General features: G+C 47.8%; 1 protein-coding gene across 5 annotated transcripts; it reads right to left on the reverse strand.

Moving 5' to 3' along the window:
• Positions 1–3,775: 3,775 nt before the first annotated feature.
• On the reverse strand, positions 3,776–26,778 carry LOC135368242 (organic cation transporter protein-like). 5 transcript variants are annotated; one of them, XM_064601398.1, is made up of 13 exons: positions 26,674–26,774; positions 24,949–25,114; positions 20,010–20,223; positions 19,019–19,164; positions 18,089–18,192; positions 17,871–18,025; positions 14,110–14,278; positions 13,893–14,040; positions 13,357–13,439; positions 13,072–13,286; positions 9,236–9,417; positions 6,651–6,798; positions 3,776–4,033 (listed from the first exon to the last, which is right to left on the reverse strand). In XM_064601398.1, exons 3-12 carry the CDS (start codon positions 20,221–20,223, stop codon positions 6,673–6,675), a joined length of 1,542 nt encoding a protein of 513 aa, XP_064457468.1. In that variant the 5' UTR covers positions 24,949–25,114; positions 26,674–26,774; the 3' UTR covers positions 3,776–4,033; positions 6,651–6,672. The 5 variants fall into 5 exon arrangements, with proteins under 5 accessions (XP_064457468.1, XP_064457469.1, XP_064457466.1 ...); XM_064601399.1 differs by lacking the exon at positions 26,674–26,774 and adding an exon at positions 25,208–25,229; XM_064601396.1 differs by lacking the exon at positions 24,949–25,114 and having other exon boundaries at positions 26,674–26,778.
• Between the last annotated feature and the right edge of the window lie 146 nt (positions 26,779–26,924).

A 26,924-nucleotide genomic window follows, 5' to 3' on the forward strand; every position in this document is an offset into this window, starting at 1 on the left:
AGCACCCGCGTGAGGGCAGTTACAACGATGGCGTCGCTATAAGCTCCAGGGCACATGATGACGTCATCCACTATTGGAGAATCCGAAGCTACGAAATTTTGGCGTGTCCTTTCGAAAATGTGTAACGCCCACGGTGCTTATGTTTTGCCTGTTCACCGTTTGATCGAGATTGACTTATATTGCGCCATCAAGTAAATATATATTTCTTTATTCTGGGCTGTCGCTTTTAAGACGTGTACCTTCCCCTGGGTGCGAGAGGATGATCTCCACTAACCTGTGCCTTGCAGTGGAATGCCGTGAGACCGCCATTGCTCCGTGGTCCAATTGACGAGTGATGGCGGCTTGGCGCAGAAGTAATTCAGTGTAGGAGAAGCAAACGTCGGCGCCATTGTGTGGTACGCGGTTGGAACTCCACGGAGGAAAACGAAAGCCATAATCCAGTAATGCCATGGTCCTATGTGGACGAGTATGTCATCCACGCTAACCATTTGCGACAGAGACCGTAGACCATTCAGGGGACAAACGAAGATGCGTCCGCTCGGGATGCTTGCACACTTTTACAAATCGGAACTTACAGAACGCGCCGTCATACGATGCGACAGAAGCTCCGTTATTCAGAGACGCGCCGTACAAATATTGAGGTGAACATGTGTTGCAATGAAATGAGGTTATCAGCACAGCGCAAGAGCCCTGAACCACCATCTAACGTCATATGTTTGCCGAAAAAACCTGCTGTGCACATCCAAGGCCAACAATACGCAGTTGTTCCATCCACGCTGTGAGCAACAACAACAACAGGAACTAAAATGACGACGTGGAGGGCCGTGCTGCATAGTCATGTAATTCGCATTCTATTACGAATGCACACGTGGAAACAAATATGTATTTTTAAACTCCGTCTTAGCGCCGCGAACAACTGCGACTATGAGCGACGTACATACGTGACTCCTCAGGTGAGCAAAAGCAATCCTCAGGCCGACCGCTGTGGCGTCGCTCATGATTTCAGTTGTCTCGCGACGGAAACACCCAATTATTATCAACGTACGTGAGAGACGGAGAGAGGAGAGCAGGAAGAAGTAAGGGACAGGGGGAGTTAGTATGCGTCCTGGGCCGACTTCAAGGGGAACTCCGTCGACATCCGTCTGGAAGGTCTTCCGGAAAACCCAGGGAAATCCCCAGACAGCACAATCGGTGCGGGGATTCGAACTTGCGATCACCTCCTCGTCTCGGCGTGGACCGGAAACAAACGATATTTTTGTTTTGTAGGATGCAATGCAGAAGAAAACATTGTATACACGTTATATCCCTGCCACATGGGCGTCTTGATGGCCATCGAAAGCGATGTCCATCTGGCACTTCGATGTTCATTGTCATTGACGCTTGTCCGCTGCTACACGGGCAATCGAATGCCCATAGATCTCTCCCTGTTTGTAAACAAATGACGTCATACTGTTCGACAGCGCCACCAATTTGGTAGAGTTGAACTGCGGTCGAAGCTATGGGCGAACAAGGTCGCGCCCGAAAATCACGGTCTTGAGGGGATTACGATGGTCCCTGAAAGGGACGCGACCTTCGGTCCTACTTTACTTTCAATAGGAAGCTGCGAACAAGTGTCCATTTGTGGAACCCAGCCTTCCCCTTCCGATTTGTTTCGGTTTCAGTCTGTCTAACAACGTCATGATGACGTTTCTCGGGTAGAGGTCTATTGAGAGATTGACACGTCAGATGGCGCCACTCGTGATAAGCGGCTTCTGCGTAGAAAGCTTTTGTAGGATAAAACATATGCACAGAGAAGCAAAACTGTGTGCAAAAGATTGTTTTGGAACTTTTATGTCGTGGAGCGTGTTTATATTTGTTTGTATATCGCTACTTCTCGTCTGTGTCACGGAAGTAGATGAACCTTCAGACGGATGGCTGCTCTGTGCATGCGCGGTGTTGGGTGGGGGGGGGGGGGGGGGCACTGTGCAGAAGAGGTGAAGAGTAAAAGAGTAGGTACATAATACTAATTACACGGGGCTGCTCAGATTACACGTACTTTTTTTATTTACTCACATTTCATGCTTTATTGCAAGTTTTTCTTTACATCGTGCTTGCTCGCTGAGATCGAGACTGCCACCTGCAGTTTTCTATGATCATCGACAACTTCAATGATGTTCCTGGACTGGAGTCTCCATCGAGTTGATGACCATTCACTAATCCAAAGTAACCGTGTAGCAGCGTCTCAGTGTCGTTCAATTCTGAACAAGCTTTTGATGACCACCGAAACGCACGTGTAGAAGGGGTATAAGGCTGCGATCACCTCTAATGTCCATCCAAAGATTGTCTCGCTGTTGAGTAAAGGGGCGTTCTCCTTTCGGAATAGAAGTTACCGTTACCTTGACACTAAAACAAAAGGAACGAGGTTCATCCGTTGCGCCGTTCGTGATTTATGTGCGTAAGAAACCGCAATCTAGGCTTTCCCTCGTTTACTCACCTTCCCAAGAAGGCCGACAACGTGCTCTCATTTGTCTTCGCGAGCAATTGGTCGTTTCAGAAGATCGTTTCAGAAGACCAATCCGATGCCTCTCCGCGTTGTTGTTCTTCTTGAGAAAGAGAGGGAGAGTGGAAGCGTCAATCGAAGTTCCTTTCGCTCACAAACCACGAACGGCGCAACGGATGAATCTTGTTCCTTTTGTGTTGGTGTCAAAGTAACGGAATCTGGCATTCTGCGACGACAAAATGTTTACGTCACTTTACCGTCCCTATGCGACAAATGATGCTGAAACAGCGTCTAGTGACCGGTTACATAGTAAATGTATTTTTATTCGCGATGTATTCATTTGCGCGAATCGCGCATTCAGTCATTCATTAATTTCATTAATTTCATTTCAGGCATTCATTAATTTCGCGATTCCAGACCTGTGTCCCCGCCAGCAACTTGGTGGCAGGGTACAAGTTGCTTAGACACGCCGTCTTCCGCGAGGGACGTTAAATACGGGGTGCCGTGTGATGAGCTTTCATCGCACGTTAAAGAACCCTCAGGTGGGCAAAAGCAATCCACAGACCGACCGCTGTGGCGTCGCTCATGATCTCAGTTGTCTCGCGACGTAAACATCCAATTATTATTAGACCTGTGTCCTTTCGCGGGATAAACGTCAGGCTGTGTTCGCGAGTACAATTTTTCGCGATTCTTTTAGTGGTTGCGAAACTCGCGAAAAGGAATACATCGCGAATAAAAATACGTTTACAGTATATATTACATGAAAGCGTGACCGTGGAGTCATGTACCGGTACCGACAACCCATCTCGTGTGAGCAGTGAACGGTATGCGCCTTTCCTCTCTTACGAATCTTCAACATCAACATCAGCGAATCTTCTTTAACGGGTGCACGCTACACTTATAGTAGCGAAGTTCTAGTGAAGTCACTGTTCCAATCTTAAGCATGGATGGTCTATTTACCGTAGTATCGACAATGTCATTTGCATCCCTTACAATCCCCACCGCTTTAGGTGTGATTGTGGGACCAATTTTAGGAGTGAGGTGACATTTATAACCTGGCTGGGAACTCCTTCTCATTAGTCAAGTTGTCCATCAAGGAACCCCTATTCATAATGTTTTCCCTGTGTGGCGTGTTGTTACTGCGCAATCATGTTCACAAAGACACTCGGAGAGACCAGCCTCGGAGAGGGGTATAGGTGACGTCACGACGTACCCATCTGCTCACAAATCAAGTTTACAGAACGTCTGTGTACACCGTTCCTCTTTGCGTCGCTGAGAAACGTATTCACGTTGAAATATATTTTATGACTGCTTTAATGTATACAAACTTAGTCGTCCCAGAGAAAACACCTTCTGCGAGACAGATCAATTCTATGCTCCAACGGACCGAAAAGTCGACGGTTTGTCGCATCCGAGTTTGCCTCAAAAGTCTGTCCTTCCCTTGATCTTCTCTTCGAGTGCATGATATTACAGGGTTGTTGTTTCTGTGCAGCGTGAACAGAGCAAATTCAAAGCCTCCGTCAGCAACGACCACTTCCATTTTCAAAGTTGCTCCTGCATCGTAAAAGATTAAATCTAAAAACATAAAACACTACATAACCAGAAGCGCAGCCAGAAAAATGTTTCGGGAGGGGTTCTACGAGAACTATATGTGGGGGAGACGATTTTAACCTCGTTTTCCCTCTCCCAAATGCACTACCAAAGGTACAATTTGGGGGTTTGAACCCCCGAAATCCCCCCCCCCCCCGCCCTCTGGCTACACCACTGTACATAACTATAGTTGTGTGTAACTATATATCACTGCATAACCGGTACTGCAACCTACACAGACGTTGCAAACACCGCGGAACACTGGTGCCTGGCCGGCACGCATGGGAGTACCGAAAGAGGGGCAAGGGGGGACGGGTGATAACTCGGTATTCATATGCCGTCGTTATTTTTCTCAGTGTAGCTCGATAAGCCTCTGAACTCCCGCGCAGCCCTCAGCCTCCGTCTCCAGGAACAGATGTGACGGGGTTGCACGGTTTGCTAGGAGCACATTACCTTCCTATAGGTCCCTTAGGTGTATAGGGCGTGCACGCGTCTTAAATAAATGCATTCTTCGGGTGACCCCATGCTTTGTTTTGGCTCGTTTCTTTCAGTATAACTATGAGCACCACATAACACTAGTGACAGTCGTCCTTATTTAATTATTTATTTCACAATACCCAATGGCCTTCACGGACATCACACAATGAGTGGGAATATTAATTAGAGTATGAGGCATCGAAAGTAATGCGTCTCGCGACGGAAAGCCCCGAATTATTATATATATTATTGAAGTAATGCAGCTGTCGGCACAGAAACTTGAAGGGACTATCGCATGGACTATCGGACTACCGGTCGATTCCGAAATTACAGTGCCGTTTTACTCCGTGCTAGTCACTGACAATAACGCCGAAAATCCGACATGAATAGACCTCTCCCTGTTTGTAAACAAATGACGTCATAGTGTTCGACTGCGCCACCAATTTGGTAGACTTGACCTGCCCTCGAAGCTAGGGGGCGAACAAAGCCGCGCCCGAAAGCCACGGTCTTGAGGGCAGACTTGTACGTATTTGGAGTATTGTATTTAAAATACCGTATTTTAAATACAATTTGCGGTATTTTGGTACTCTACTCAATACTTTTTGTTTTCTGTATTTGGACTCTATTTAAAATACATTTTATGGTATTTTATACCCAATACTCTAATTACATGTTTTGGATCTCCCTCTCAAACTTGCTGTGTCTCGTCTTTCCATTATCTTGCTTGTTCAGTGGAAATTTCCTGAGTCCCTCGGACTTGACCTGGACATCGGCCCTTCTTGGAAGTCGGCATTTAGAGATTCTGCCCCGTGTGTCTTAATCCTCTGCCAGTGAGGGTTCTATTATGTGTACCCTGACGCGGTGACGCCGAATTCTGACCTCGCCGAGCGGGGACCTGCTAGAATTTTGCTTTGTTCTGGGTCACATATACTTATTGGAGTTATGTGGTATCTCTTTGTCATCTTTTTGGGACTTGTGTTTAGATGACTCCTGCCACACAGCGGCGGCTTGCGCTAGTGCGCAGGGTTTTGGTGATTCATGTCACATAGCGACGATTTGCCGCAATGACCAGTGACCGGTTACTTTTTGCGTTCAAGGATAAATAGTATCTTAACTGTATTTCAAATACTTTTTGAAGTATTTTGTACTCTATCTTAATTACTTTAATTTTCATGTATTTATACTCTATCTTAATTACATTCTAACGTTAGTATTTATTATCTTATCTTAAATACATTTTTGAGTATCTTGTACATGTCTGCTTGAGGGGACTACGATCGTCCCTGAAAGGTACGCGGCCTTCGGTCCTAGTTTTCTTTTAGCAGGAGGCAGCGAACAAGTGCCAATTCGTGAAACCCAGCCCTTCCTTCCGATTCGTTTCGGTTTCCCTGTGTCTACCAACGTCACGATGGCGTTTCTCGGGTAGAAGTCTATTAGTGGCTTGTTCCTGTGCAGTTTGGTGTAATACATGCAAGAGCAGACAACGCCTATTGAGAATATTCCGGATTTCCCTCTGTTCACCCTAAAAACAGAGCTTTGCCACCAGGTCCTGTTCACCACACAGTGGTTATCTTTGCAGATCAGTGGACGTCGGGCTTGATAGGGTCTTCTTTCTCCGCCGGTCCCCAAGCAGCACAATGTACCGAAAGTCGAGTGCAATAGGGGTGGACGGTATGTGTCTTATCAATGTTCTTTAGTTTCACCAGTTCGTTCAAGGTCTTCCACCTACCCGTCCACCCCTATTGCACTCGACTTTCAGTACATTGTGCTGCTTGGGTCCTGTTGTGCTTGATCCTTGTTGTCTCGCTAGTTTTCCTCTCCCTTTCCTTCCCACTCACTCCCCTTTACTATCCTATCTATTATTTTAATTTTTAGTGATTTGGTCCCTGATATACCTCGTGTGGCCACGGGGGCCTCTTCACTTACTTTTCCCCTCTTTCCTTTCATTCATTTATATTCTTCAGGCACCCTGCCTCCCCACCCAACTTTCATTTATTCAATATCTTCCTCAAAAGAGTTAATCATGGGCGATGCATGTTACACGTACTTTCTTCTAGTATACATATAGTATTCAACTAGTATTCCTGCTGTAGTAAAACGTTACCCTGTTTGTCGAAGCACTTTTCTCAGCGTTCCATGGTGTCGAGGAGTTCCGCATTAAAACTTTCGGGAAGGGAGATCCCGAGGAAGAGGAGGAGTAAACAGACCACCACGTCCACCGCCCTGGGAATCCACGGCGCAAACATCACTCCCTGGGTTGGAAAGTTATTTATTTATTTATTGGTACACTCCAATCTTAAAGGTTTTTTTCTAATGCAGTGTGACTCTTTTCCTACAGTGACGTTTAGCAAACCTCGCAAAAAAGTAAACAATGGCTCCAAACCGGTTCACAGAAAAACAAGCACAAGAATTAAGGAACATAGAAGGGATGTCACCAGATCGAAAAAAAAAAAAAAAATCCGACAGAACTATGTACCACGTGTGTCTAACCGGACACAAAGTTAACCTAGATAACCCTGACATTTTAGCACGTGAAAAACGATGGGGGTGTACGTCAACACCCCGAATCTTATGGTTCATCAAAAACATAAGCAATTCTGTCAACAAACACCCATGCCCTCTTCCGGGCTGCTATCTATCGTTAATAGATAAGTAAGCAATTCAGCCAAGACACTTGCTTCTGATGCGGTACTGTTCCCGAAACGTCAAGCTTTTACATGATTTTAATGTTGTAATGCCGGTGTGATTTTTACCAATAAACCTCAAGGGAATAGACGGGGATTTTTGCTGTTTGTGAGCGACATGACTGCACACTTTGTGAAATTCACCCCCAATTGCCATACCTTACACCAGTAACGAAATCTTACAAGTCAGTGGATAAGCACCATCTGATAAACTTCTGATTTACCCTTTGCATACGGAACACAGTCGTCTGCGTATAGTCTTATCTCGGAAAAGGGGGGGGGGGTTATGGCAGGATCGGCTGGTCGTTGTTGGCCACACAGAAGTGGGCGTCGTCATGACTATAGCAAAAAAAAAAAAAAAAAGAATGTGGAGGTGCGTAGAGGGTGCATGAGTTCGTCGGGGAGGGCAAAGTACTAGATCTCGGAAGAAACACAGTTCACAACATCATTAACAAATAGCAAGAACAGCAGTGGCCCGGCACCCCAGATAGAATATCAGACACGGTGAAACCAAAAAGAGACGTACTGAGAGCGGTTGAAAGCTAATCCGAAATCCATCCCACAGTGCGCTAGTGTTTAAGAATCGTTTTTAGTTTCAAAAGAAGTTTAACGTCCGAGACTTTATCGAAAGACCTTACTAAGGTCAATAAACATGGCGTCAACCTGAATACAATCATTCATATGGCAGCTTCAACGAAATGGGTGGACTCAAGAAGTTGCGTCGTTGTAGAAAAAGCACCACGAAAGCCGTGCTGACGAGACAACAAGATTTCGTTGTACAGTAGGTCATTGCCAACGTGCTTGTAGATAATATGTTCAATTATTTTACATGATGTCAAAACAAGTGATATATGTCCATAGTTGCTAAGGAGCTGCCTATATTTCCTGATTTGGGCACTGGAACTATCTTAGCAGTCTTCCAGGCCTGCAGGACGATGCCTGTATCCGAAGACTTTTAGGAAATGAGCGTCAAGTACCTCGATGACCATTCGGCAAAACGAAAATGAAATATATTGGTAACACAGTCGGGTTGCTGCCTTTCTTGCAGTGGATGTGGAGCAGTAAATTCGGAAGTCCAGAAGAATCAATACTAACGTCATTGATTTGAGAGAGCTGAGAGAACGGCGGCTACCTGGTGGAGATCCATAGCATAGCAACTCCTCGAGCTTGGGGGAACACGAAGGAGAACGACACGACACGAAGGCTCAGAACCAGTAAATCGGAAAATTTTTATTGAGGACAGTGAGGCAGTGAGGAAGAAGGGGAGGTAAGGTCACTGAGACGAGAATGCACAGCACTATAGTCAGTGACAACATAAGTCATGCACTTGGCCCCGCCCCCACACAAGAATCGCTCCGCGCTCGCGCATGTAGTGCGGCGCGGCCAAGTGGAGACTGGCGGGAGAGAGTGAGCCGGTGCTACATCGCGAAGCGGAGGCGTCGTGCAAAGGCTGCTAGCCAATCGCAGGAGCCTTCCACAGAGGGGTGGGCGGTCCCGATTGTAGGACTTAAGTGGGAATGTTTACATTAGCACAAGGGGGGGTAGCAAAGAGGCCGTTTCACCCCCCCCCCGGCTTCCAGAAACGTAGGGTTTATGGGTTAGTTGCGGGCGCAGATGACGCACCACCACTCAAACATTCTGCCCTGCCCTCCCCCCTTCACCCCCCCCCCTGGAAAATACCCTGGCGATGCTACTGCCAGGTATACGCAGCTTTATGATCGGAGGAGAGTCTGTGTCAATTACTTCACAGGAGTAGCCGTTAAGAACAAGATTGTGGGACAGGAAGACTGAGTCATGAATTGATTCTGTGACCGGGTATATCCGGCTCTAGTCGCTTCCTTAGCGATTTGCACCAAATCAAAGGAAATGCTGACGTTGTTCAGGGCTTCTCTCTTATAGCACCTGTTTTCAACGGTCCTGAAACGTGACATCAAGAGGAACACCTACGATGCTCTTTGAGATGAGTTGCTGGGTTTCTAGAGGAATCTCTATGGTGTATACTCACCAGTTCTTTTACGAAGGGAGCAGCCATAGCCCCTAGAGTACTCCCGGTGATTGTAAAGCCGGTAGCCAAGGTTCGGATCTCAGTAGGGTAGATCTCTGATATTTGCACGATGATGACGTTCAGAGTGCAGGTCGCTCCCAATTTGACGAGGACGGCGAAGCACAGTTGTAGCCACCATAGCTCTGCAGGTAGGAACAACACAGAATGCATGTCCGCCATCAGGCAGACGGCAGGGTTACCAAAATACATGAGAGAGACAGGGAAAACATCCCCCATATCCTGTTCACAAACGTTCGATCCCCATTCGCTGCGCTGTTAAAACAAAAACTTCACCACATATCACGCTCCTATATATAACCTATATCTAGGACACATTATGTATGTTCCAGGTAGGCACTTCCCCCTGTTTTGAACAAATCAGGACACAGAATGATATCATTCGGAATGATGGCTAGGAGCGTGCTATGTGGTGAAGTTTCGTTTTAACAGAACGTCATGCGCCCAGCACAAGACAGTCGGTGGTGACATCTTCCTGCAATGGATCCCCTCCCACGTCGGCATTAGTGGCAACGAAAAAAGCGGACCAACTTTAGCATCTGCTGCACACCACAGCACTAGCCCTAGTTTGCCAACCCCGGGAGACAGCGACAGAAAATTGGTCATCAATGAGATAGTTCTTACGCAGCACCCTGGGATCCCCGACATCCTGGAAAATCATAGACTTGATCTCCCACAGAAAGATCTTTCACGCAATACACAAACTCTACTCTTCAGGTTGCGAACAAGAAGCGCTTTCACTAAATCACAATTATTCAAGATTGGCTGAGAGACAACGCAAACTGCATACATTGTCAGCAAATTGAAACTATCGTCGGCCTTCTATATGCCCATGACACTCTCGAGAGGAGACACAAGATATCTCCTCGGGCATTTGTCCGATTCCTGGTCTACGCTACAGTGGCAACACGACGTTCCAACTAGGTCCTCTTTGGGAAGTGTAGACCCAACGCTGTCATACAGACTGCCTGCAAAGCTTCCTCGTCCTCTGAGGTCGCTCATCCACAGGCTACGTCTGAATGTGGCCTTCACTCCGTTCTATCGCTACCAGCTAGACTGTGAAGCTAGCCCTATGTGCAACGAGTGTGGTGTACGTAGAACACATACTCCTCCGCTGCTGGACCTATATCAACGAGACGCGTACACTGCAGTCACAGCTTGCCGCCCCTTCAACTTGTCGACCATCCTCGGCCCATGGGACACCGCGGCACACTCCAGGGCTGCCTTACGTCATATGGTTGGCTTTTTTGAGGCGACAGGCCTAAAGGACTCATTATGACACCAGCAGCGCTCCCGGCTCTTCCCACCATCACGATCACGTTTAGCATCGCCATCGCTCCTCCGATCATCCCCGTCATTTCTCATCATCATCACTCATCATTGTCATCACTCATATTAGACCCCCTAGCTATGGGGTAGCGTTCCACTCCTAGAGTGGAAAACCTCTTCACATCATCATCAGAATATATCTGTTGTTGTTGAAACGATCGAGCACATCTTACTGCATTGCTGTCGATATGCTGCGGGGCGGGAGAAATACCTTGGCCATTGCAGGAACTGTACGGTGGATGATGTTCTACATCCCAAAGGCTCTTTCACGGAAAGACACTCCAAAATTCGCAGCCTCGTCTACTTTCTGCAGGAATCTAGCCTCGCTCAAAGGCGATAAGTACCGGACTTCCCGGCAACCCTGCAGTGACAGCCCTAAATCTTACATTTCGGCCGTCATCATTTCTTCATCTGTTACCACACCATATCATCTCATCCTGGCTACAGTCTTGACGCAGCCCACATACGTGAGGCCAACAACGGCAAGCCGGTTCGTCACCACCACTACCACCACCAGCTTCGTTTTAACAGCGCAGGCGAAAGGGATCGAATGTTTGTGAACGGGATATGGGGATGTTTTTTCTCTGTCCCTCTCACTGTCGTCTTAAAAGTTGTCCCGGGACGCGCATTCCCCCGGGGCGTCAGAAAAGTTATTGGACGAGTATTGACGGCGCCGTTCACTGGAAGGTATGTCGCAGTGATGCTCACGTTGTTCAATCGGCGAATTTATGAAGGAAATAAAATGTCATTGCTGATTATAGAGCGTTGCATTAAAATAAACTTGCTTTTTGCTTTCTGGATCGGCACTGGAGTAAAATTTGAGGGTACGGGTAAGTAAAGCGTAAGATATTGACTGAGTGTCAGGAAGTTAAAAGCTAAATATTGTTGGCAAGAAAACAATGCGCTATCGTCACAGCGAATGAACCCAAAGCCTGCGTTTCTTGCGTCTGCGATGTTGATTTCGCAAAAGCTCAGACGTAAGAAGGGAATCGTTCACTACAGTCAATAGTGAGTTTTAGTATACCGTTGATAAAGTGATCGTGCCTATCGGAACCAATCGCAGTTGTGCGTGACTCAGAATCTTATCCACTGATTGGTTCCGGTTGATACGGTTCGACGCAAGCCACGTTATCAACGATCTGCTAAAACTAATATCGCTGGGGCGGCGTGCATACGCGCGGCAAGCGGCTGCGCACAGCTCAACCGCATGTGAGTACGCGGCCGTATTTAGTGTCGCTGAAAGGTGTACGTCTCCCGTTTTGTTGCTAGACTCGAAATCGCAAGCGCAGAAACATGTGAAATATTTGCCTCTCTGTGTCCGTCTGCGCTTTTGAATCTATAGATTGAATACCAACGTGCCCAACACTCAACTCTTCTAAACTATGGTACCCCAGACTTTGGTTTGTTCACAGCGTGGTATGCGGTACAGTCCTGTATTTGAGTGTAATTTCGCTTCGGCGAGATACCTGCATTTCCCCGCAGTTCAAATAATCTGAAGAAGTATTTCTTCATCCTGTAGAGTGCCTCGCTGAAAAAAAATTCGATTACACCGCTCTGTAGGTGGGCGAAATAAGACCTATTTCTAATGTTTATGTTTACGCTGTGAGTATAAAGTAATAGTATGCTGGCATGGCTACGGTGAATTACAAAAATCGCAGGCTCGCGTCGTGGTCTGTTGTGTTGACATGTCTCTGCATGTCCTTGCGTCACTGAGTTATGCGGATTGGGACGAGCAAGCGACTGAATTATCCTGGACGTCCTATGGACATCCTGTAGATTCCTGCGCGTTATTCGTGGCGTACATTGCATGGAATACGGTACGGGAACTCGATACCAGCTGATCACTTTCGTTTCCGTGTCCGGTAAATGTGGAACGTGGTGCCGATTCCGTTAACGTTCCCTGGTATTGCCCAACGATGGAACTTGCCTCAGCAATTTCCTTCCCTATATCATGGAAGAACTGGTACTGCCTCAAGGATAGTGTGAGTCCCACAACCTCAAAAGTTATGAGCGAGTTTTAGAAGGTGTTCACAATAACATTTCCGAAGACGCAATAACCCTATCACCCAGCTTCTTTGACCTATGACCTGCTTTTCTGACTTGAGCAGGTGACATTACGTCGCTAAGCTCGGATTTGATAACTTCCTTTATCGTATCTATTTCGGTGTACGTATATCTATACCCGGTGTACTAAAACTTGCTATTTTCGGCATCCCTGTCAAGATTTTGAAGAAGATAGGTCAACTATGGCACGTTTACCTATACACGCGTTGTTGACGACGACCGAGTCAAAACTACAGAGGGAACTGTGGGAGCGTTCCTGCAGACCCGGACATTATCTCGTCCCGTGACAAGATTAATTTACTGTAAACATCTTAAATATCTTAAACGCAAACTAAGGTGGAGACCCGTGACGTCTGAAGCCACGTGATCTTCGGGAGATAACCTACCATCGGTGATAAAAGCGATAACAGCAGAACCGGCAGCTTGAACTGCGTACATCGTCATGTATGTGGTCCTCCTGCGCACGTATCTTATGAAGAACACGGACGCGATCCACCCGGGCAATTCCGACAGCGAGGTGAGCGCAAAACTCAGGTACGGGTCGCGGCCAAGTAAGATGCTGCTGTACGTCTGGTTGAAGTACACGAGACTGTCGAAGATGCTGGAAGATCGCTCGAGGTCAGTATCATATCTATGAATCACGTGAATTCCTATGATCATGTCGGACTTACCCCATCAAAGTTACGATGACGGACGACCAACGAAGAGAGGGTCTGAAAAGGTCAAGAAAAGTGACTCTTCTTTTTACTTCTTCCTGGAATGGAGAATATAGAGTGTTTAAGAGATGGGGTAAGGACGTACCCAAGCTCTTTGGGAACCTAGCGAAATTGGGGGTCGCAACTGTGTTTGTCCAGGACCCAATCCGTGCGGTTTGGGTTTTTTGGTAACGAACGTCATTTATCGCAAAAGAAAGAAAAAGAAACGGGACGGTCTTTCGGCTTCCATTCGGCTTGTGGACAATCCAGAAACCTTCCGTCGTGCACTACTAGACGTGGGCACTTGTTTCTAATCCTCACGGCTAACGGATGTTCAATCGATAGCAGATGGAATGCGTAGCTTGAATGGAGGTTGGCGAGTACGCTGGTGAAGCCAACTTTAAGAGTAGGTGTTCCGGTGGCGTGCAGTACGTGCAGTACTAATGAGATTCCCTTGTAGCTGGGCTTTAAATACGCGTATAAGTAGTGTCTTACTTTCGGTTCGACCTTACCTTTACCATCATCGTGCTGTACTTGTCCACAATGCTCTCTGCCGAGTAGCCCTTGATCTTGTTTGTGGCAATGATGTGGTTTAGTGTCTTTCGTGCTTCTTTAAACTTTCCCATCGCGAGAAGCCATCGTGGAGATTCGGTAATAAAGCTGCCAAAAGAAACATTCCTGTTAACACATTGCAGCTATACGATAGCCATACACAAAGATGCGACTTACTATAGGAGCACAAGGTTGATTACAACGACGAGGGAAATGGTAATCTGTAGATAAAACCAGTCACGGATCACCCACGCAAAGCCTACGAGTACGAGGAGACCGCATGTCCAACCGACGCTGACCAGGAAGGTTCCCATCGCACGGTGCTTCACAGCCACACACTCTATCACTACGTACAAGAAACGTAAAGAAAAATAGTAATTATGGATGCCTAATAAATAACAAGATACTGTTAGTAATAAATAATCTGCTTTGACAATATGTAGCTCTCACATAATCCTTGTCAGAAACTTGTCATTGTCAACCAACTTATTATTCGTAGGTCTTCTTATCCAATGTGTAGCGTTTCGCTAATTGTATTGTTATTATCCCCTATTATGAACTCACCACTTCGTCATGTAATGGTGCCGTGGGGCCTTTGACGCATTTGGTTTGTAATTGATGAAGAGTTGGGGTATACGGAAGCTATCAGCCAAGTGGGTGCCGAAGTTGTTCGAATTCCACTAAGAAACAATGCCGAACGGATGCCTCCAAGCTGATTTAGCTGCATTCTATGTGTTCTAGTCTTCATTGAGCGACTGCTTAATTAAAGCACAACGGAAGCGAAATTTATCAATTGCAAGAAAAGGTCCGAACAAGGTGTAAATTTTACGTAGGATTATGGTGCCACCAGTATTACGTGAGTACGGTGTATTGCTATACGTATTTTTTGACGATTACGAGCCCGCTGGGCTGCCCACGTGACACGATCGCAAACGGTGCGCGCCCGCTGTCCCAAAGCAATTCCGGAGAGGCTGAGGAGCGCGTGACGTCAGATGTTTCTCGAGCTCCATGGGCGGCTCCATGGGCGGCTACAAGGTGAACGGGATAAACGCGGCGAATTCCGAACAACTCCCCAAAATGTTCGATTCGAAGATCTCGTGCAAGTCTCCAAGTTCGTCAGTACTATATTCAAAAGTCGAGTTCGTACCTATTTTTCTTTGTTTGATCCGTAGCGGGAATCAGACATAGACCACCGACTCGCCAAGCGGAGGTGAAGATTGGTGCCTTCCGTTTCCGTGGAAACAAAGAAGGGGCTCGGAGCGCTCTACGGCCAATGGCGTATCTAGAGCTACCTGCGCCCATGGCAACATGGTTAACATGATGTCCTTGGGGATGCGTTTTCATGTGGTCCGCACTAGGTTTCACGCTACAACCTCTCTAATGGCGGGCGCTTTAGATCATTTATGAATGTGCCAGGTTGAGTGCCCGACCTGGCACATTCACACCCGACCACATAATGGCGCCCCTGTTCACCTGGCGCCCATGGCACCTGTCCACACCTGCCACACCCTAGATACGCCACTGTCTACGGCCGAATTTTATACCGCGATTATTGTAGCATTTCAACGAAAATACCTAATTCTCAGTCGAATTCTGCGTTTCTCTTTTACCTTTTTTTTTCTACACACGGTGACATGGTGTAAATAACAGCTTTGCAGCTTATATTCGCTTCCGTCGTCCTTTACAGTTGAGGAAACATGGTGGCATCACCCTGATATACTGAGACAAAACAACAGCCCATACAATGGCGGCACTCGGATTCTCCGAAGCCGACGAAATGCAAGACTCAACCATCAGCGGGAAATGTCATTGCCACGGTTTTCTGGGGCAAGGAAGGACTTGCTTCAGAACAAGCGCGAACCCGTTAACGCTATCATACTACTGTAGCGTGCTCTGCCGGTTAAAGCAGGCGCGCAGAAAAAAAAAAAAAAAAAAATAGACGCGCGAAAAGCTACGGAAAGGCACAATCTACTTTTGCTGGGCAATGCAACGGCTCACAAAGCAGACAACAAGATAATGCACTTTCTAACGTGCCCGTGTCCTCCCAGTCTGCCGAATCCCAACTCGCCGAATGCATTGAAGGCCGGCAGACAGCCGTAATTCCTTGACATCCAAATGTGCTGGTTCGACTGCCCGAATGACCGACATGTCCCTTCCCAATTTGCCGAATTTACCTTACCACCGTGACATAGTGGCTAAGACCATCGCCTTCCACATCGAAATTGAGAGGTGACCCGACTGCGCTGTCTGGTTGTTTTCCATGGGTTCTCCTCAGATGTTGGTAAGGTTCCCTATGAAGGGGGCTTAGGGCGCACTGTCCACCCAGCAGTGCCGGTGAGAGAAATTACGGCGGACCCCGGGGATGCAAGACTACGGAGTCCTGTCCGGTCGCGCTCCTCACGTCTCCTGGTGTTGGCAACCGTCGGGCATTGGGTCGGGCGGGCCCGTGAATAGGCGCGGGGCTTCATCCCCCCCCCCTTCTCGCCGACCCTGCCTCCCAGTGCAACTTGTCTTCCGCCGCACCGGCAGGAAGAACGCTCGGTAACTAACACGCCGTCAACCAACCAATTCGATTGTTCGTGGGACGTTCTGTTCTTCCTACGTTCATCTCTTATGGGGCTTTGCATCGAACTTCACAAGCACTACGCTTTCGCTGCAATCGGTTAATAAGCGATTGTAGAGGGCTTCAAAATCATCCTCAGACGCTTTCAGACATATGTCGGCACAGTTCCCTTAGAAGTCTGCCCAGGACGCACATTCACCAGGGCGTCAGTCGTGACGTTGCCCACATCTGTGTGGCCGACAACGGCGAGCCCTTTCACCATCACCACCACCACCACCACCATCACCACCACCACCAAAATCATCCTCATAGCCAGCTACAACATCACTACGATAGGACCTCTTTTATAGCGATAGCGACGCAGCGACGCAGAGCTGCAGTAGCGACGCAGATATAGCGATAGCGACGCAGAGCTTACGGCTTCTATAGGTCTAGGAGCCCTAATAAAATACATTTAAAATATTTAAATAAAAAGCACAAAAAATGTATCGGACTGAAGTGCCTCGAAGATATATTTTTCTTACTCTAAATGAACAAATTACTAAACCGCACACATATTGTTAATGAAAGAATGTCGAGAAAACATGCGAGCTGGTGGCAGGGATTCAGTACAAAAACCCCCGAGACCAGTGAACATAGAAAGATCACACACAAGAGAAGTTTGATACAGAGATGTCCCCCTTGGTTACTCTGGCCATGGATATATTTATCGTCTCCCTATTAAACCCTTCAGCTGTGGCCTTATCTGCATGTGCTGCTGCGTTCCCTAGTCGGGGGTTTTCGTGATGAATATTGCTAATGATATTGTGATTGGTGGGTGTCATCTTTCAACACCATTTCTAGTTCTCCAGCCACTGTTCACTAAGGGATTCAACGATTCTCGCACGTGTCCTATCTATAGGTCATTTTCCACCATACCCAACTCGCCGAAAAGCTCCTATATCATTTCCCAGCTTGCCGAGAGGGGTTGACCTTTCCCCTCAAAGATAATCCGCTTAACTGCATTCGGCGAACTGGGATTCGGCAGATTGGGCTGTGACCCGTAGAGCACCCGCTGTACGCGCCGGATCTTGCCTCGTCGGACTACTGTTTGTTTTAAGCCTAAAGCAAAGTTTGAAAGAATTCTCGGAGAAACCCGGAAGTGATTGGACTAGACGAAGCATATTTTGGAGAACGAGACGTCGAATTTCTTTTTGGAAGTTTTCAAGAAGCTTCGGGATCGCCAAGTGCGCTGAACTTCCATGTGAATATGTCGAGTTGTATTACAGAGGTCAAGTTGTAATAAAGAGGAAGCTGTCTTCCTTGAAGGGCCGACAGCTTCTCAGCACCTCCCTGATACCCATGGTTTTTTTATATGCTTTGATATTATGCTTACTCAGCGTATACCCTGTGTTGTAGAGGCCACCGAATCCAAAGGATGCCAGGATGCGACCCACAATGTACACCTCGAAGGAGGGTGCGAACGCTGACATAAATCCAGCAACAAGTGGCATGGGTAGCGTCCAGGTCAGAGCGGTCTTCCTGCCGTACCTGACGGGAGTAAGATTTACGGAATCAAAATGAAGACACCACGAGGAGGTGCACGGGACATACCAGTCTGATATGTGGGCATAGAAGAAGCTGCCAGCCATCACACCGACCATGTACAAGCTCTGAGACGCAGCTCGTAGCCAGATGCGGTCACAGACCAAATCAAACTGCACAGATATATGAAGTTTGTTCAACATACACACGCTGGGGAGCGCCACAATCGCAGGCGGATTTGCCGCCATTATGTATGTTCAAGTTGAAGCGGGCCTGATCTACGGCATACCTGATCTTCAACTCGTCGTTAACCCATAACGTTAACGGGTTAAATATCATGGTGATAGGGCTCGTCGGCCTCACAAAGGTGGGCAACGTCACGACTAACGCCCTGGTGGAATGTGCGTCCTGGGCCGACTTCTAAGGAAACTGTGCCGACATATGTCTGAAAGCGTCTGAGGAAAACCCAGCAAAAGCCCCAAACAGCACAGCCGGCACCGCGATTCGAACCCGAGTACCTCCGAGACTCGAGGTGACATGGCCAGCACGCTGACCACCGAGCCACGAGAGCTGGTGCGGGTTAAATGCACCACTGCGGCCCGTGGTTCGCCACGAACTCTCGCGCGATCCTATCAAAGCGGCTTTGGAACGCGCGAACCTTAACTATAACGATAACGGTCGCTATGTGAAAGTTGTAGACCAGGGGACGTCTTGGCCCTCACTCTCGTCCCGTTCGCCGTTTACTTTGTGAATACTCATTATTCCTGTGACCTTTATATTTTCAACGTTAATAGTACTGTAAATAGCATGTGGCAGCATACGAAAACCGAAGACAAACTTTGTCGACCAGCATCATGGCAGAGGCCTCGCCTTTTCGAAGCAAGTGCTGTCTATAGAGGGGTGACGCCAATGAAAATGAAAAAAAAAAAAAACAAGGCATAAACGATTCTCGTAGTCATAATCAGCGTGACAACGTATTAAAAAAAACTTGATCATTACCTGATCTGTGAGCGTACGAGTGTTCTCCGTGAGGTCGTATTCCCAGCTGGAGCAGCGAACAGTTGTGTCGTTCGATATTTGTATCTCCCCGTTTGTGACTCGAGCTATGTACATCTCACAACCGCTGGAGGCCGGCCTTCCTTTCCCTGGTGCATATGTAATAACAAAAAAGGAGTTGATTGTCCAGGCTAGTGTGCCGTGCTCAGCAATTACACAATCCTGGTGGAGCAAGGTGTTGTGTATATCCTGTATAAAGCACTGAAGGTAATTGAATCCTGGTAGGTTTCAAAGTGATAGAGCATGGTGGTACAAAATAACGCGTAACATACGAACACGTTAGTCAAAAGAGAGCAGTGTTGCAGACGGCAGTGCTGCGAAAGACGGTACAGATGCCGCTGCCCAGAGTGACGACGACAATGGAGCCAGGACGGCGACGAGGCCCATAACACCATGGCGGCTGCGATCGCAATGTGTTACACTGTACTAACTTCCGCTTCAGCGTTATGCGTCACGTCGCCGTCTTGAACCAGCGTCTCAAATGATCTTTCCAACGCATCTACAAGACTTTCTGGCCGTATATTTCACATAGTAACTCATTTTGAGGAAGTTTATTGAACGTCAACACTAGTACACTATCACATTATTTAGAATTAATTGCGGTGAGAAATGCACCACGATGGCAGTACACCAGGATTCGATCGACCCGAGAGCTTTACATGTATACACCATTTTCTCTTGGGCGCCGCCATATTGAAAGCGCAGCGCCGTCCCGGCGGGGGACACGTTGCCAGAGAGAAGGAAAGCACACGGAAAAGCTAACACTGAAAGATGCCAGTTCTCGAAAAGCCGAACATCAGCGGTCAAAAGCCGAAAAGACTTCAACGGCGAGGTCTTTCACTAGCACCACAACTACCGCCACCATCACCATTTTAAAAGTATACTGAACGCTTCGCATCTGCAATTTTCCGTGGCTATAACTGCCTTCACTTACCTTCGTGAACTAGAGGAATGCCGCGTGCTTTCCACCGCTCAGTGTCCCAGCTGGAAAGAAATGGGGGTCTGGCGCACCAGTGATGTAATGATGGAGCCGCGAACGTTGGTGCCATTGCGTGATAAGCCGTCGGAAACCCGCGTAAGAAGCAGAATATCATTATACCATAGTGCCACGGGCCAAGATGGACGAGCAGGTCATCGATGGATGCCATCTGGAACATAATCGTGCGGTGCAGATGACCTGTCTGTGCTTTGGTCCTGTTGCACTTGAATAAAAAAGAAAGGAAGAAAGCTCTAAAAATAGCTATAAATGCTTATTTCGTGCCTTCCGAATTCTGTCGAGGGTCTATATCCTTGCAGTCAACATATTCCTGTCATACGGGCAATCTTCAATGGGGATTGAAATAGTGCGTCTAGCGCCACCAAGCGTAAAACATGTCAACTTCTCAAAAAACATTGAATCCAGTGTTCTCTCACAGGTTGACAAGTTACACCATTGACGGCGCTCCGTACATGTTCAATGCAAAAAAGTTAATGTAGGAGGACCAAGGTATATCTAAACAGGTAGCGCAACTCCCATAGGCCCCTGTGTCTTCAGAATGACGCCACGATAGAGACGGTTAGCGCTATCCATCCGTTGCGCGGACTACTACGATTGTAAATAAATGGCGTCAGAGGTGACGTCAGCAGTATGAATAATAAGTAGTGCATAATTGGCTATGGCACGTTTTCGTTAGCGCACTTCGTTTGCGTTGTATTCCCTTTTCCTCACCCGTGCAACAGTACCAGACGAGAACACAGAAAAAATAAATCGCATCAGGTTTAATGAAACATATCAATACGAAATACATATAGTTATCACATATCGTGACAACTCCAAACAGAAGGGCACCGTGATATCACATAGAAACGAGGAAGGTTCACTTAGGCTCCATTTCTCACCTAGAGCAATACGCACACGCAGTGATTAGACGTTTGCATTTATTCAATGAGTGGCCATTGCAACAAAACATGACATCGTTGGTGCACAGCTGATTCCTGCTAACACTCACGCTATCATGGCCGCTCGTCCCATGAAATTTTTTTTCGCGGGGCCATCAACAGGGGATGCATTGTATTCATCAGTTCACACGTGTTAATCTTGGCCTACAGCTCCGAGATGTCAACGTCAAAGTATACGAACTCCGCATTACAACGCACGGACACACGGCACGGATACACAGATGCACGGGTAAACACGCCCACTGTGACACATGCGCAAAGGAGCAGGATACGGAAACGTACTCGGGTGGTACATGATTTCGTATATGTGCACCAATGGGGCAACAGAAAGTTTTTTCTACATGTAGATTATGAATAACCTATTAGTACGCACACAACCCATGCCCACGTTCCAAAGTTTTTGTGTTTACGATCGTACCTCTACTGTCAACACCCAGGATCGCTCGCGCCTCATGATGGTAGCCTTGCCGATGGGTCTGATTTAGTATTTTCGCTTGTTTTCGCTACCAGTTTAGATATACCTTGGGAGGACTATACAGAACCAGAGTTGTGCCTAACTCGTTACAAGTAGCTCGTTACTTGGTAACGGTCACTTTTTTTGGTAACGAAGTAACGATTCAGTTACTTTAAAAAAAATTGTAATAGTACGGAATCAGTTACAAAAATTGGTAACTCGTTACTGACGTAACTGGTTCCTTTTCTTCAGCGCGGGGGAGTACATTTCGACGCTCCGCGTGGCGCAATGCGTGCAGATTTGCCCTGCGTGACCCACGACCACGTGTGACTCAAAGTCCCTCGCTCGATGTGTTGTTGTCTTTTCTCTTGTTTCCGTAATCTCCGACCATCTGCTGTGGCAACAAAAAACGCGTTCCGACTTCTACTCTTTTCTCGTCTTAGCTAAGCTTCTGAGCGCCCTAAATTATGACGCAGCCCCTCGTCTGTTTTTGGGAACCGTTGGTGATCGGTGGCACGAAAACCGGTGTTTTTTTTCTTGTGTTTTCATAATCTCCAATCATCGCGAATTCGGAAAGGAGGGAGAAGGTCCAGGCGAACTGATATAGAGTCATGGTAAGGGGCCGAGAGACACGGAACACGAAGGACGACAAATTTCGAGTATCAGCTTCCCCTGAAGTGCAATTCCTCATTAATAAAGAGTTGAAGGCAAGTGAGGGCATGTTTGCTGGCTCCTTTAACAATGCGGCGGTAACGTATGAGTAACGAGAACTCGTTACTTTTGTATTTTCGTAACGAGTAACGTATTTAGTTACTTTTTCCTGAAGTAACGGGTAACGGTATTTAGTTGCTTTTTTTGGTAACGGGCACAAGTCTGTACAGAACAGATTTGGCGCGCCGTCAGTGGGATTCTCCTATCCCCGAGCGATCCGTTGGACATCCATTGTAATGGGCAATGTTGGTGGACGAATTTCTACCCTCAAGCTACGGCGGAGCTGCTCCGTTTGTTACTAACTGTGTGCAGTCACGTGGGCTAACAAACGGCGAGACCGGGCCGATGGAAGGAACGACGTCTAGCGAAGGAAAAGAGGCAATTCGTGCAGTTGCGTTGAGTACGTACGAACCTTTTGGGTGCGTGCAAAATTGACTAGCGCTACTATCGGTACAACAAGGTAAACGTTGTCATATCAAACGTGAATCATATCTTATTTGTGAGAACGTCTGCGACGGTGCCAAGCCTTTGCCTTCCAGCGACACGTTTACCGCCTATGACGTGTTGAAGCGGCGTCTGTATGCTTTGCGAGCGAAAATCAATAAATCGTAACGAATGTAGGCATACGTTTCCGAAAACAACAGAAATCCAAAGATGAATACACACATCTTCATGCTGATGCGAACCAGCGGAAACCGCGGGCAGATCCAGACCCTCATTTCTTCCTTTTTTGGGAAGTGGGTGGGTGGGTGTGGGGTGGGGAGGTTCTTTTGCCGGAGCGCGTACACCGCCACAGGTCATTTTTCTTCTTTCACTGCCACATCACATCACATCACCGCCACAGGTAATTACTCTCACTTGCCATTCCCTTAAATGTCAAATTTGTTTAAACATTTGATAGTACAAATATTTCTTATATTGAAGATGCTTCCTTTAGCCCTTGCGAGCAATCGAAGCAACCTAATGCAGATCACGGTTGTACTGTTTGCAAAGTATGAAGTGCCCTCCTGTGTACATATTAAAAACAAATGCCATACAGTACTCCCAGTTAGCGTGTGTTGAGACAAAGTTATGAGAGTCGCAGTGAACTATGTACGTAGGTGGATCAAGATCCACCGTTGGATTGCAGTGATCCGTCGCTTGACAGGCATGAGATGGGGCAGTGGCACGAGCTCTTTGTTGGCCGTCCGCAGGACGTTGGCTCGAGGGTCCCTCGAGTATAGTTTGTCGGTGCTTAATGGCCTGCCGACGTCTTCAGATCATAGGTTGCAGTGCCTCATGGCACGAAGCCTTCGTGTGTGCCTTCGCGTCCCCCGAGCAGCAGAGATCCGACCAGTTATTGCTGAAGCGAAGGAGACCCCGCTGGACGTTCTTCGCTACGGTGAGACCTGCCGGCTTTTCCTCCGCCTTTTATCCCATCATGTGCGGCACCCGCTCGTATCGAAGATCTTGAGGCGCAAGCACTACAGTGTCTGCCCGGTGATGACTAAGCTGAAGTCTAGCGTTCCGCGTTTCGTGGCGAAGACAGTGGCTCCCGGTGTCCCTCCATGGTCTTCGTCAGGCCAGGCACCCGCCTAACTGTTCCTGGCCTCTATGGAAGGAAAAGGGATACAGCCCCGTGTGTCGCCATGCAGCTTATAGCCTGTGCATGACGAATGGCAAGCACACGGCGTGTCAACGTCGGTTTTTACTAACTGGTCATCTACTTCTGGGTGTGGCTCGACCTCGGCATTTGTCATTCCATCTCAGTCAGTCTCCTGTGGTCACCATCTTTCTTATAGAACGTCGTCTACGTGTGCCGAGCTTTACGCCATTGTCTTTGCTATGCAAAAAATATCAGCCAGTCCAGCTCAGTCCTGGGTCGTCTTTACAGACTCAAGACCCTCGCTCTAGTGTGTGGCCAACTTGGGAATACGTGGGTCCTTCGGTCCTGTTGTCTTTGACATCCTGCAAGTTTATAAGAGGGCGACCATTGCAGGGCACACTGTCGCATTGCAGTGGATCCCCGGACATGTCGGCATCAGCGGCAATGAAGAAGCAGGCAGAGCCGCCTTGAGCGCCCGTCAGCACGCAGCATTTCCCCCGATAATGATGTCGTCGGGCCACCGAAGTCATAACTTTTCGACAATCACCGGCCCCATGCAGGCTTATTGGCAACACGACATAGCTCACTCCCTTCTCTCTGATGTAGACCCCACGCTTTCTCTCGTCCTTCCTACGCGACTACCGCGCCCCTTTACTGCTGTCTTCCACCGCATGAGGCTCAACGTTGCCTTTACACCTGCCTTTCAACACCGTCTCGGCTCCACCTCGTCTTCCCTCTGCAACATTTGTAGAGTGCACGGCGATCTCTGCCACGTCGTCCTGGCCTGTGGGCAATGTCACCACGAGCGTGTACAAATGGAAGTCTCTATGCAACGCATTGACAAGCGGCCGTTCAAGCTCGCGAAGATCCTCGCACCGTGGTCGAAAGCTGCCCACCACATGCAAGGCCCTCGTCTTCTTATGGAGTACTTATGCTCCACCGGTCTGGTGACGGCTCTCTGCAAGCCTCCATCATCATCCCCTCATCCTTTCCCAACGCGAAATAGGGCAGTGTACCGCCTCAGCGGCGGTGAATCGCCCATCCCATCATCATCCAATGTATGTGTGTGTGTGTGTACGTAGGTGGTTCATGTACACCGTTTCACTAACATGGCAATAAAGACAGACTGTCACATGTAACGAGCATTCTCCCTCGTAAGGGGTTTCCAAAGATCTCACAGCATACCTCTACATATACGGATGTCACACTGCCTTACGGAATTCTAACATCCCGTGCAGATAATAATCCTGTCCGCATACTGATCCCAAGGTTGCGGGTTCGAACCCGGGCCAGGACGCCGGCAACTTGGTGGCAGGGTACAAGTTGCCTAGGGGCGTGCACGTTAAATAACCTACAGGTGAAAACAATTAATCCATCAGCATATAGCTGTCTCGCAAGGCACAGCCACAAATTATTATTATTATTGTGTTACGATATCTTACACCGTTTTCTCGATACACCATCTTGATTACATCAGCTTCATATCGCCGTACCTGTCAATGTAACCAGGCACACGAGTATCTTGTATCTATCCCACCGAAGACTGGCCAAACGCCGCGAATACACATGTTTATAAAAGCGATAAAAAATACACACATCGTGCACAACGAATTAACATTAACAACAGACATTGACGTTTCGAGCCTAACACACCGAACTCTGTGAATATGCCCACAAGACAGGCCGCCACGTCGATTTAGGCAACCCTGTTATTTTGGCACGCGAACAACTTGAATCCTGGTTCACCAAAAGAACTAATAATGTTTTGAACAAGCACCCCGGACGACTACCCGACTGCTACGCCCCCTTGGTCGTTCCGGGTAACCGCCTCCTGCTTCATTCCGATGGAGTCTGCATAGGCTCCGAAAGGTCAATGTTTGTTGTTAATTTTAATTCGTTGTGTACGCCGTGTGTATTTTTTATCGCTTTTATAAACTCATTCCACCATATGCCTGGAAATCCGATCGCACGTATTCAGCAAATCACAAACGAAAGTCACCCGTCTCCCCTTACAACGTCCAGCGGAGAGTGGAGACGTGCTCTGTTGCTGGGAGGCAGACACCAGAGCTACCAGTGACGAAACGATGAACTTTTTCAGGTTCTCTGGATAACTCCTGGCAGCGGGAAATTCTCACTGACTGCTTTCATATTTTGCCTACTGTGTCTTTGAGAGAGGTTCACTATAACACAAAATAAAATAAAATTATTTTTAGTTCCGCAGTAGCTAGCACATTAACTGAAGAGATATCGCATGTTGTCAACACGCACGGGCGGAAAAGTGCTAGCTGGCAATTTCCTGCCGCTTCGAAAGCGCCACGAGAAAACACGATTATGTTACATTTTGACCAAGCGAACGCGGTTGCTGGGAATCACGCTAATTAGCCTTTAGTAGTAAATTATTTTCAGATTCGTTCCAAAGCAAACCCACGTGTTTCCTTTGACCAGACAAGCAAAATCTCCCGTTTTCTCGAGGCAATGATGGCGCCTTCACTCGCGCTAATCCCTAATACCTTGCCTCTCCTTTGTGCCTATCTTGCAAACACCCAGCAGCTCCTGTGGCTTAGACCCACGCCGAAACAAGGAGGTGACTAGTTGTGCTCTCCGGGTGCTCTTCCTGGGTGTTCCTCAGACGGCTCTATAGTCAAACGCGGCGCAGTTCCATATGAAGTCGACGCAGGACGCACGAACCCCTTCCTATACGCGTAGTAACATGCCGCAATATCGGCTGTCACATCGCTCGGCGATATAAGGACGACCAACCAACAAGTCAAACCACCAACTGAAGGACAACCAATCGACCAACTAAGACACTACCAGTGCCCCGATAAGGCATTACTCGATCTGGCTCTGTGCTGCTGGGGGACAACGTAACGACAGCAATTACAGCTATGCTACCTGTTTTGCACGTACCTTGGCTGCGTCTCCCGCATTGACAGGGTCTTCGCGAATGTGCGCAGAGGCGAAAACGCCTGTTATCCAAAAGTCTCCGGGCAGCCAAAAATAGGAGCCGTTTCGCCAGCAGTCGCCGCACTCATTGCAGTATGTGGATTACAGCGGCAACAAATGTGCTCCGCGCTGCTGAGAGGAAGGTGTCTGCATTGTCGAAACTCCTGTCATTCCTTGAGCTCCGCCAACGATTACTGGATGAACCGTAGCAACAT

Source organism: Ornithodoros turicata, chromosome 9, assembly GCF_037126465.1.
Source record: "Ornithodoros turicata isolate Travis chromosome 9, ASM3712646v1, whole genome shotgun sequence".
Lineage (NCBI taxonomy): Eukaryota > Metazoa > Arthropoda > Arachnida > Ixodida > Argasidae > Ornithodoros > Ornithodoros turicata.

Excerpts from the sequence above, each read along its gene's own strand:
- LOC135368242 (XM_064601396.1), bottom strand. The coding sequence starts at position 20,223 with ATGGCATCCATCGATGACCTGCTCGTCCATCTTGGCCCGTGGCACTAT. Across the intron at positions 18,026-18,088 it reads TATGCCCACATATCAGACTG|GTACGGCAGGAAGACCGCTC; the intron begins GTATGTCCCGTG and ends TACTCCCGTCAG. Across the intron at positions 9,418-13,071 it reads TATCGCTTTTATCACCGATG|AGCTATGGTGGCTACAACTG; the intron begins GTAGGTTATCTC and ends TCCTACCTGCAG.